General features: G+C 43.5%; 1 protein-coding gene across 3 annotated transcripts in view; it reads right to left on the reverse strand.

The window, feature by feature from the left end:
- The window catches only part of radil2b (Ras association and DIL domains 2b), a 30,360-nt gene that overhangs the window by 9,360 nt on the left and 8,890 nt on the right, over window positions 1-12,110 (reverse strand). For all 3 annotated transcript variants that reach the window (XR_011687353.1, XR_011687352.1, XM_071473187.1), the window contains exons 6-10: window positions 11,171-11,467; window positions 10,644-11,054; window positions 9,694-9,731; window positions 9,386-9,612; window positions 6,873-6,985 (exon numbers count right to left, since the gene is read on the reverse strand). Coding sequence is in view for 1 of the 3 variants with exons in the window: in XM_071473187.1 (XP_071329288.1) it covers window positions 6,873-6,985; window positions 9,386-9,612; window positions 9,694-9,731; window positions 10,644-11,054; window positions 11,171-11,467 (1,086 nt within the window). In the remaining 2 variants the exon portion in view is untranslated. The remainder of the gene's footprint in view (window positions 1-6,872; window positions 6,986-9,385; window positions 9,613-9,693; window positions 9,732-10,643; window positions 11,055-11,170; window positions 11,468-12,110) is intronic.

Below are 12,110 nucleotides of genomic sequence, written 5' to 3' on the forward strand. Positions count from 1 at the left end.
CTCTCTCTCAGCCAAAGGTCGTCACTGCTCCTCAGAGTGAGCGCATACAACCATGGCTTTGTTCGGGTTAATTGTACACAGACATCCCCCTTCCCCTCTAATCTCACTCCTACACCCACCAAGCTTCCAAGGCCAGCGCCGCCTGTAGATCCACATTCCTGAGAAGCTGAATATGGCTCATGTGGGCCTGGCATGGCTCTGCAACAGGACTGCTGAGTGAAGAGTTCTGGAGGAATCCACCCTGAGCAGATCAGCTTACATTTACTGTAAGGCCCCGCAGCCAGGGCTGCAGCCGGGGCCGGCTGAACACGAGCAGTACAACACAACAGCCGTCACACATGAGACAGTGGAGCTGGGTGAACACGGAGCCAAATAATCCTGCTGTGATTCTGGTTGGAAAATGTCGCTCAGCAGAGCCAAGCCGGCGAGGTCTCACTCAGGACTCATTCATTCAGTACTGCTGGAATTACCACATGCAGCCACGGCACGAATCATCCCAGAGTCAGGAAATAAAGTGTGTACTCTGTGTTGTCTCCTTATTTATGCATTCATTGTGACGGGCAAGTAAACACAATCTGACCACAATCCCGTTTAAGTGCATGTGTATTCATCACAACACGTCTCCACCAGTGGCGCCTTTTGTTTTCCATCCCGCAGTAATTACGCTCACATCGATGGAGGAGCATGAAACAGCCCCAACTAAACACATTTCACAAAACGTCTCCTCTTCTGTTCTGATTTAAACCTGCACGTGTTGGACTCAGTGTCACTGGGTTGAAACATTTATGTGTCTTTCTTACCTGTAGTTGTAAGCACTATAATACATTTCCTGTAGTCACACCTGGAAGAATCTTGTAATCACTCTGTCAGACACCCCTGAAGTGGACCGTACCATGTCTTAACCTTGATGTTAGCTGGATGTGTGGTCTGCCTGTCTCACTCCATCAGTGGCTCCGTCCTCAAGTCTCTGCTCCTTATGTGTCGCTCAGACACTGTAGGGAAATGTAAGTAGCAGCAGCTAACTATGTAGCTTGTTTAATACACTTTACTTTCTTACCCTCAGAGTTTCTGAATTAGTTTGTGTCTATGAACGCTAATGTTAGCTAGTTTCTAATTTTAGCCTCAAGTTTCAGTTAAGCTAAATAATGTTTATTAGTGTCTAACTTTAGCCTGACGTTTTACAGTTTAGCTAACTAATGTTAGCTAGTTTCTAACTTTAGCTTTAAGTTACAGTTTAGTTAACTAATGTTAGCTAGTTTCTAACTTTAGCCTTACGTTTTACAGTTTAGTCAACTAATGTTAGCTAGTTTCTAACTTTACCCTTAGGTTACAGTTTAGCGAACTAATGTTAGCTAGTTTCTAACTTTACCCTTAGGTTACAGTTTAGCGAACTAATGTTAGCTAGTTTCTAACTTTACCCTTAGGTTACAGTTTAGCGAACTAATGTTAGCTAGTTTCAACTTTAGCCTGAAATTTTACAGTTTAGCTAACTAATGTTAGCTAGTTTCTAACTTTAGCCTTACGTTTTACAGTTTAGTTAACTAATGTTAGCTAGTTTCTAACTTTAGCTTTAAGTTACAGTTTAGTTTATTAATTTTAGCTAGTTTCTAACTTTAGCCTGAAATTTTACAGTTTAGCTAACTAATGTTAGCTAGTTTCAACTTTAGCCTTAGGTTACAGTTTAGCTAACTAATGTTAGCTAGTTTCTAACTTTAGCCTTACGTTTTACAGTTTAGCGAACTAATGTTAGCTAGTTTCTAACTTTAGCCTTAGGTTACAGTTTAGCTTACTAATGTTAGCTAGTTTCAACTTTAGCCTTAGGTTACAGTTTAGCTAACTAATGTTAGCTAGTTTCTAACTTTAGCCTTACGTTTTACAGTTTAGTTAACTAATGTTAGCTAGTTTCTAATTTTAGCCTGAAATTTTACAGTTTAGTTAACTAATGTTAGCTAGTTTCTAACTTTAGCCTTACGTTTTACAGTTTAGTTAACTAATGTTAGCTAGTTTCTAACTTTAGCTTTAAGTTACAGTTTAGTTTATTAATGTTAGCTAGTTTCTAACTTTAGCCTGAAATTTTACAGTTTAGCTAACTAATGTTAGCTAGTTTCAACTTTAGCCTTAAGTTTCAGTTACGCTAAATAATGTTTATTAGTGTCTAACTTTAGCCTTAGGTTACAGTTTAGTTAACTAATGTTAGCTAGTTTCTAACTTTAACCTTACGTTTTACAGTGTAGTCAACTAATGTTAGCTAGTTTCTAACTTTAGCCTTAAGTTACATTTTAGCTAAGTAATGTTGTAGTTTCTAATTTTGGCCTCAAATTTCAGTTAAGCTAAATAATGTTTATTTAGTGTCTAACTTTTACCTTCAATTTACTGTTTAGCTAGTTTCTAACTTGAGCCTTAAGTTACAGTTTAGCTAAGTAATGCTAGCTAGTTTTAAACATGAGTCTTAAGTTAGAGTTTAGAGAACTAATCTTAGCTAGTTTCTAACTTTAGCCTTAAATTACAGTTTATCTTACTAATGTTAGCTAGTTTCTAATCTATAATCTTAAATTGTGGGACTAACAGAGTAAGAATTTCATTGTGTGGTCCAAACCCCTGTCACCACATAGTCACCAAAATAAATACTGAATCCATTTTCACTGATGTTCAGAACGTTCTGACATTAAAATGTAATTTTTCAGATGACAGATCTGGAGAACATTAACTTTGTTCAGACCCGTCTCTGCGTCAGTTTCACACTCTGAGACCTCTCTACACAGATCTGTTCTCTCTGTCAGGTCTGGTTTCACTGCTGCTGACAACCCTTTCCAACCACAGAAGTTCAGAGGAACTTATCTGTGAAGCCATGAATTAAAAGTTTAAACTGAAACTTGGATTTCTTTGCTTAATAATAGTATTGCTGCTGTAATACTGCTGTACTGGCGCTGCCTGCAGTGTGTTAGTAGCAGATTTTGGTGCATGATGCTAGTTTGTGTCAAGCATAAGTTCACCCACCTGTCACTCAAAGAGGCCACACCCTCAATTCCCCATAACTTTAGTCCTTAATAAAATGTAAACAGGTGAGTTGTATAAATTCAGCCGTACAGGTGTCATGAAGGAGGAAATGATCTCTAGAGACCAGAACAGTTTCTGTACCAGGCTGTAAACATGTTTCTTTCTGCTGTAAAGTTGGACATTTGAACATGGGAGTCTCTGGGACTGACTCCCTGCTGGAGCCAGACTCTAGTGGTCATTAGAGGAACTGCAGCTCTCAGCTCTTCACTACTGAAGCTTCATGTTTCACACCTGGAGGTTCATGATTGAAAGAAATGTATAATTTTACAGAAACCAGAATGTAAAATCTGTAGGAACACAGCTCGAGCTAAAGCTAATTTATCAACTTCTTCTGACCTGTTTCCTGATTGGAAATGAATTTTGATGCATCTTCATAGCTACTGGAGTTTACCTCCTCTGAGTTAAATGATGGAGAAATATTGAAACAGATAAGTGAAACTTGTTCAAAACTAACCAGTACAGTACAGCATGTTTTTGTTTTTATGTTGTTTCTGATGATGACACGGTTCCTTCTTTACAACTATAGTTTTACACACTTGGGCGTAACAGTCTTCAAATCACTGATATCATTTGCTCAGTTTTCATTCACACAGTCTCTTTTTTCTGTTTCAAAACTTTTCTACAAATGTACAAACTTAAATTTCAGACTTATAAAGGCTGATTTACAACTACAAACTTTGGAATCATTTGTGAACATCTCTTTACAAGCTTAAGGTCTTCGCACTTTGGACACATCTTTATTGTATTTACATTTTTTTCACATTTTTATTGTAAATATTTTCTGTTTATATTCAAGCTCTCTGACTTGCAGTACTTGCTTTTGCTTTATCTTTTTTAATACTTGTCTTTTTACAAAGTTAATTGTTATGAACTAAAACACCAAAGTAAATTCCTCGTATTTGAAACCTACTTGGTTACTGGTTCTGATCTTTTTTTTTACCATAATTTGAGCCCATACATCATCAGAACATTGGGTGAGGGTGGGTCACACCCTGGTCAGGTCTCCAGTCTATCACAGGGTCGACATGTAGAGACAAACAACCATTCACACTCACATTCACACCTACAGGCAATAGATTCACCATCTAACCTAACCCTGGGGGAGGAAGCCAGAGAAACCCACACAGGGAGAACACGCAAGCTCCACACAGAAAGGCTCCAGCAGATTGACCCCAGAACTTTCTTAATGTGAAGCAACGACACTAATCACTGCACCAACGTTTGCAGAACTCTTTTCAAAGAGCTCTACAAACTTTATTCAAAGCAGGGATATAACTCATACGCAGCCCCGGCCTGGTCTGGGAGTAAATCTGGGTCAGGAGGAATTCAGACCAGAATGCAACACATCAATTCAACATCAAATTTAAATTAAACCCTGCAACTTAATGCTGTATTATGTTCTTGAATTATTTATGGATTTACTGACAAACCACATCTGGAAGTCATTAGCTCCACTGGGCAGACTTGTTGAGAGAAATATATGCTGACTGAGAGGAGGGGTTAGATAACCACATCCTCCGCTCTGAGCAAAAATGTGCTGTCTCAAACATGCAGGACATTAAGGAATATTTAGGAATTCCTATAGTTTCCCCTTTAAAGATACAGTGTCATATTCTTCCTGAGTGGGGGACAGCTATCTGAAGTCCGGTTGGCAGAACGTGGGACCTTGGTTTGGCTGCTGCTCCTGTCAGACCAGCGCTGTGCTAATGGTATCTCTGATGTGGCTCAGTACTGGACATGGCTTCCTTTAGCTCTGGCCCGAGCTCATCGACTGGGCGTTGCTGGTTTGGATCATCCTGGTCATTAGAGGGGCTACGATTTCTGCTTCAGTTCAGCTACTAACTGAGAAGGAGGACATGTTCAAAAACAGGTCAATGTGATGCTTCTGTAGGAACTTAAATACATCAGTTTTCAGCCACACAGCTCCACTGGAAACTGAAACTTTCCTAGCTCCATTTCATGTAATGGGTTTGGAGCTTCAGTGAAACTGCACACAACTGGATCCTGTGGCTACAACCAAACACCACGTCTTCTTTTTCCAAATAATACTGTGAGAAAACAGCATGACTCTGCTCACTCACATTCTGTACTAAGGACTGAGCTTTAATGGTAGGTGCTCCACCAGGTGAGCTCGCGGGGCGTCCCAGAGATTCTTGTTCTCGTTGGCCGCGGTGATGAGGTGATGCAGAGCAATGTTCACGACTGTTTACAAGAAAATCTGATGTTTTTGTTCATGACCTGTAATTAACCTAAAATAATTACTCTGAATGACCACAGGAAATTAATCTCAGCAAATAGCATGTGTGGCAGTTATCGGAATTAAAGCTGCAGTAAAAGATTTTTTGTCACATGCAGGTGGTGGGACAGCCTCCTGAACAGTTAGTCCAGTCCTGACCAGTGGGTCCAGTCCTGACCAGTTAGTCCAGTCCTGACCAGTCCTGACCAGTGAGCCCGGTCCTGACCAGTTGGTCCAGTCCTGAACAGTGAGCCCGGTCCTGACCCACACACACAGCGGCTCTGTGTGTCCTGAGGGGAAGGGGCTGATGAGTCAGTGCTCCGATCACAGTAACAGCACAAATTGCAGCATTAAACATCTTTATGTTTTATCATGAGAAGTGTGAATACATTTTCGGTTCATTATGAAACTGTGGTGACAAATTTAGTCCAGGTGATGAATGGGAAACACTGTGACACACTCTGCTTGTGTGTAACAGGCTGTCAATCATATCACTCATGACATTTCATCCTTAAAATAACAGTGAAACACTGCACCACTGACCTCAGACCAGGTTTTTGTTGGTCAATCACTTTCCACTGCCTCAAGATAGAAAAGCACCAACAATGCACCTGTCTGCACCCTATTATAAGACCAACACACCCATGGGTGCTCAGATGAGTGCAAGTGTATTTGCTATTTAAACATGATCACTGTGTTGGTCTGAAACTAGTAAAGACATGTTGGGCTTTGCACCCAGAGAGACTGTGTGATGTTTTAGCAAACAGTTAGTCTCGTTCACGTCCAGCAGACACGGCGCTTCATTACCACCTGGAACCATAACGTTAATTTATCTCCATGTAATGTCTGCTTCTTCAGAACACCTGAACCTCTGCAGCTGGAAACAAGACTGATGAGCACATTAAGAGTAAATTTAAACATCAAAGTTGAGGACTGTACAACCAAAACAATGAGCTGAAAGACACTAAAAGACTCCATAGAGCCAGCTAATGATTCTCTGTGGGTTGATTAGTGCAGCTTTAAGATCTGTGCAGCCGTTACTGGTTGGGAACCATCTGTTCCTGGTTACCCTGATTATTGTTTCAGTATCTGACATGTTCAACAACTTGTGTCTTTGTGACAGTTTTAAAGTCAAACATGTTCAGCAGCTCATTCATTTAATCACAGCTGATCAACTGAAATACTGGAGGCTGCAGCGCAAAGCCCCCCCCCCCCCACACACACACACACACACACACACACACACACAAAGGCCCTTGGTGTCCTCTCTCTCCTGTCATAATGCCCCCAGTGTAGTCTGGCAGTATCGGTCCATTAGAAGCTGTCAGAGCAGCTAACTACTCTCTTTATTCTCTTTATTCTCAGCCCACCTCTAATTATTTTCCTTTCTTAAACTACACATCATCATCAGTGAGAGGTGATGCTTCTCCTCTGACTATTTACTTTTCCACAGAAACTAGTAACCTACACAAATATATGCACATCATTACTTGGAAAACCTTGACATTATTTATATCAGTGCTAACCCATAACAGGTCTAGTGCAACAAACACACCTGTGTGCTTGGTCATCCTCTCACCTTGGTGATGTAGTACACACACTGCTGGAAGGCAAGCATGATGACCTCCTCCAGCACTGCCATTGTCTCCTCACTGGCTGAACGAACACAGGACAGATGAAGCTCCAACATGGCTGAAAAAGACACACACACAAACACACACATATCTATAACATAGGTCATGGTGGCAGCAGGCTGAGCTGTGTATTCCAGACGTCCCTCTCTCCAGCAATGTTTTCCTGCTTCTCCTGGGGGATTCAGAGGTGTACCCAGGCCAGATGGGATATATAATCCCTCCAGCGAGTTCTGGGTCTACCACAGGGTCTTCTCCCAGTTCTCCCAGTGCCCCAAAAAAACCTACCTCCAAAGGAAGGTGCCCAGGAGGCTTCTGATCCGATATCTGAACCGAATCCAATGGCTCCTTTTGATGTAAAGCAGGAGCAACTCTCCTCCCAGGTCCCTGCAGATGTTAGAGCACCTTACCCTATTTCTAAGACTGAGCCCAGACACACTACAGCGGAAACTCATTTCGGTTACTCATATCTGTGATCTGATCCTTTTGGTCACTGCCCAGAACTCATGAGTTGTAGGTGAGGGTCAGAACAGAGATCAACTGATAAATCTAGAGGTTTGACTTCAGGTTCTGCTCCCTCTTCAAAACAACCGTCCATTAGTGCTGATGCCGCACCAATCCAACTGTTAACCTCCCACTTCATGTCACCCTCACTTGTGAACAAGACCCCAAAAACTTGAACTCCCTCACTTGGGGCAACAACTCACCCCCAACCTGGAGGGAGCAATCCACCATTTTTTCCCACAGAGAACCAAGACCCCAGACTTGGAGCTGATGACTCCCATCCTGGCCACCATCCCAGTACATGCTGACAGTCCTAGTCTAACAGAACCACATCATCTGCAAAGAGTGATGCAGAGACACAATTTTGACACATTCCTTACCTCAGCTGTGACTTCTGATCCTGTCCATGAATATCACAAAGAGGAGCGGAGACACTGGACAACCTTGGTGGAGACCAACACCCACTGAAAACCTGTTTGACTTTGTGCTGAGAATATGGTCGCAGCTCTCAGTTTGGTTATAGAGGGGTCATAACAATGGCTCCAGTACCCCATACTCCTGCAATATCCCACACAAGGTCCCCTGGGGGGGACACGCTCGTAGAACCACAAAAAATCCACAAAACACATGTAGACTCAGCACTCCTGCAAGCATGGTCCACTGTTCCACAGCCAGCACAGAATCCACATTGCTCCTCCTGGATCCGAGTTTGACAACTGATTGGCGCCTCCTTTCCAGCACCCTGAAGTAGACTTTCCTGGGGAGGCTGAGCAGTGTGATGTCCTGACAATTAGAGCATACCCTCCTGTCCCCCATTTTGAAAGAGGGAACCACCACCCTGGTGTGCCATTCCACAGGTACTGTCCCCAAATGCAACATGACATTGAAGAGGTGTGTCGGCCAAGACGACCCAACAATATCCAGAGCGCTCAGCATCTCAGGGCAGATCTCATCCACACTTTGCCCCAAGGAGCTTCTTGTATATCAGCAACCTCTGTGAGGGATCGGGGTGAGGCTTCCCCTGAGTCTTCAGACTCATCTACAGAGGATGTTTTATATGGGTTCAGGAGCTCCTCAATGTGCTCTTTCCATCGCCCAACAATATCCCCACTCTGGGTCAGCAGTTCTCCTGCCTGGCTGAACATACCTGAGCCAAGCCCTGATCACTCGACAACTCTGCCCCCCCCCCACCTCCACGTCCAAGACATTTGGCCACAGATCTGATGAGCCAACCACAAAGTCGACCATCAGTCTTTGGCCCACAGTGTTCTGGTACCAAGTGCACTTACGAACCACCCTATGCTTGACAATGGTGTTTGTTTTGGCCAATCCATGACTAGCATAGAAGTCCAATAACAACAGATTGGGCAGGCTGTTCCTCCCAGTCACACCCTTCCAGGTTCCTCCATTGCTGCCCACATGAGTGTTTAAGTCCCCCAGCTGAACTGTAGAGTTTCCAGGCAGAACCCTCTTCAAAACATCACCCAGACACCCGATACTTGGAGCTGCTGTTTGGAGCATAAACGCACACAACAGCCACAGCCTTCCCCTGGGCAGAACTCCCACACAGCGACACTCAGTGTGAGTATCCCTACACCTGTACTGGGACACACAAACCTCCTGGTTGAACTGTCTTTATTACTCAGAATATTAAAATATCAGTTGTTCCTTAACTGTCCTTTATTAGTGGTGCAAGGAGCTGAAGATGGAGAAAAATGTATGTTCCCATATTTCCCATATATCCCATTTTTGTATTTAGGTCTGAACTTTCAACCCACCACTGTTTGCACGCAAATGTTTTACTTCTGCCACCAACCCTCACACCAGAAATAATTTTGAGCAGGAAAAGAAGATCTTAGTTGTGATGGTGATGATTCAAGCTGATAAAACAGATGAAAATTATACCAACAGTGCAGCTTTGTTGGTCATATGGTCACATGATCATTGATTCACATACCTAAGCTCTCTGACTCCTTGCTCTCATCATCTTCCCTTTCTTCATCCTCCTCCTGTCCCTGCTCCATTCGGGTTCTCCACTCCAGAATAAGAGGTAGCTGGTACTGGATGAACTGCAGCAGCTCCAGACTGTTGGACATCCACACCACCAAGGGGCGCAGTCCAGAGATCACCTCGTACAGGCTTAGAGGCTGGAGGTCCTCTGAGTTTGAGTCTTCACCACTGAGGCTGCAGGACAGGATAAAAGATCTGCAGTGTTGTTTGTTAAGCGTGAACTGTAATGTAAGAGACTGCTGAAGAAAGACTTACACTTCAGGTTGAACTGCAGCCAGATCCTGAGTGTGCTCCTGCAAGAAATCAAAAAACTCTTTGTACGTCAGCACAGAAAACATGCGATAATGACAACAGTGTTCATTTAGGTGAGGGACAGCAATAATAAAAAGCAGGAAGCTGAAACAAAAAGTATAAAAAGTAAAAAATATAATCAAGAAGGGAGGCAGCGAAGAGTTAAAAAAATATGCCGCTGTACATTAAAATGTCCATAAAGTGAGTTTTCCAGAGTATTTGTAACAATAGACTCGACAACTTCAACCCCTCAGAGGGTACGATCCACATCTAGTGTCTTTAATGGAAAACAAAGGAGCTCTTCTTGTTTATAATCTAGGCTTTGGAACAGCCAATAGAAACCAAAGTCCTCAGGCTGCACCAGCCTCAAAAACACTGGAAAAGTAGCTACTCACTCTAACTCCTTCAAAAAGTGGAAAATTACATAACATGACTGGAGCAACTTGTCAGGGAGTGACAGTGAAATCCCACTGAAGGTCCCACGGACTTCTGTCAGTGTATGTTCACATCAGACAGCACAGCATGAACACATGTAAACAGAATAAATAATCACAATAACAAATCATCCCCAAGATTCACACATCCAGCAGACACTGAGCAACATTAGCATCATTAGCATCAAAATTAGCCACCTGATGAATGTAAGTCTGATATTCACTCATTCATTCAGTCTCTCAGCTCCTCAGCTCATTTAGTCTCTGTCTCTCAATCATTAATGTAGCTGAAACAAACAGTAGGAGAGCAAAACAATGAGCTAAAAGACACTAAAATGCTTTTTAAATCTGAACTGCAGAGTTTGGTGATGATTCTTGGGTCAGTCTCTATGAGTGACTCACTAATTGAGCTACTGTTTTTAAATAAATATTAATTAGAACAGCTTTCTCCTACAACACTGAACATCTCTCTATACTCACCCACATGACTCTCTGAATTCCACTTGCAACCAGCAGCAGGAGCCTGCGCAGGTCTGAGGAAGGAAGACCTGTGGACGAGTACTGAATACACATGCACAGCAGGAATGCTGCAGTCAGCACGGGTCTGTCTGAGACTGTGCTTCCCATAGCAATGATCTCCCTGACAATGTGATCCTCGTCCTCTGTGTCATAGTTCAGAGTCAGGCTGTGGCCCTCAGGTGATTTTAGGAATGGGGGGCCTCTGCTCAGGGGCTCCTTGCTGCTGAGGCCCTGGAGGTCAGTGCAGGGTGAGATGCAGGTACTGCAGAGGATCTTGTCTGCAGTGTGGCTTGTTGTTGTGGCAGCAGAGCTGTGACCCAGCATCCAGGGGACAGGAGACAAGCTGGGCTCAGAGGCAGCACTGCTCATGTCCTTCATTTCCAGGACAGATACAGGAAACAGGAAGTTTGGTTTATACGCACAATATCACAGTCAAAACACAAACTGCCGCGTCATCAGGACACAAACAAAAAGGACCAGTGTCTCACCTTCTGCGTCAACGCTACGGGATCTTTGAACAGGAACAGGTAGCGTTGTCCCACCCCAATGACATCACCAGGACTAAGCTGTACTTCTTTTCTCAGCACTTCACCGTTCCTCGTGACCATGGCATCCTGACAAGGGCAGAGCATGATGGGACCGCCAGTGCTACGGTGAAGGAAGCAGCAGTGTCTGGGGAGGATGTCGGTGGCAAACAGGAGGATGTCGAGCTTTGACCTGTCTTCATCATCACCTCTCCGTCCAATGACAGTTTCTGAACCCACAAGAAGGTAGATGACAAAGTCCTGTGTGGAGAGAGTTAGAACAACCTGAGACAAACTGAGTGGACAGATTTCTATCCCAGTCACCTGACTGCAACATCCACCTGCTCACCTGTCTGTTCTCACTCACCTGAGCTCCCCTACCCTCTCACACACCTGTTTCTCATTTCCTGATCTGCTTCCGGTGTTTATGCAGCTCCTTTGCCTGGTCAGTCTTCAGATCATCTGCTGATGTTTCAGTGTGTTTATCTGTCTGCTACCTGCCTGCAGTAACCTGTTGTCTCCACATACCTGTTCGTCCATCCATCTGTCTGTGAGCTTAAAGGTCCCTCACTGCACCTGTCTGTGTGTCTGTGATCCTCCTTGACTGGTTTTTCTTTCAGTGCGAGTGCAATGCATGTTGGTATATACTGCTTGGTTAGTGACCACTGGTTGTACACTGCTTTTCATAATGCATTGTGGGATACTATGAGTCCACTGTAGAAGTCCCCTGGAAACACTTCTGTTGTTCGTGCTACTTGCAGCGTGTTTGTGTGTTTGGTTGTGTTGAGTATTTGTAACACGTGTTGTCAAATTGATGAAGATGTTATCTTAGTTACAGTGTCTTTAGCTCTCAGGGCCACTGTAGCTCTGCCTCAGACTGTAAATAAATATGGGCGGAGCCTCT

This window comes from Trachinotus anak, unplaced genomic scaffold (assembly GCF_046630095.1).
Source record: "Trachinotus anak isolate AG129_WGS33_773 ecotype Australia unplaced genomic scaffold, CSIRO_AGI_Tana_v1 ptg000048l, whole genome shotgun sequence".
NCBI lineage: Eukaryota > Metazoa > Chordata > Actinopteri > Carangiformes > Carangidae > Trachinotus > Trachinotus anak.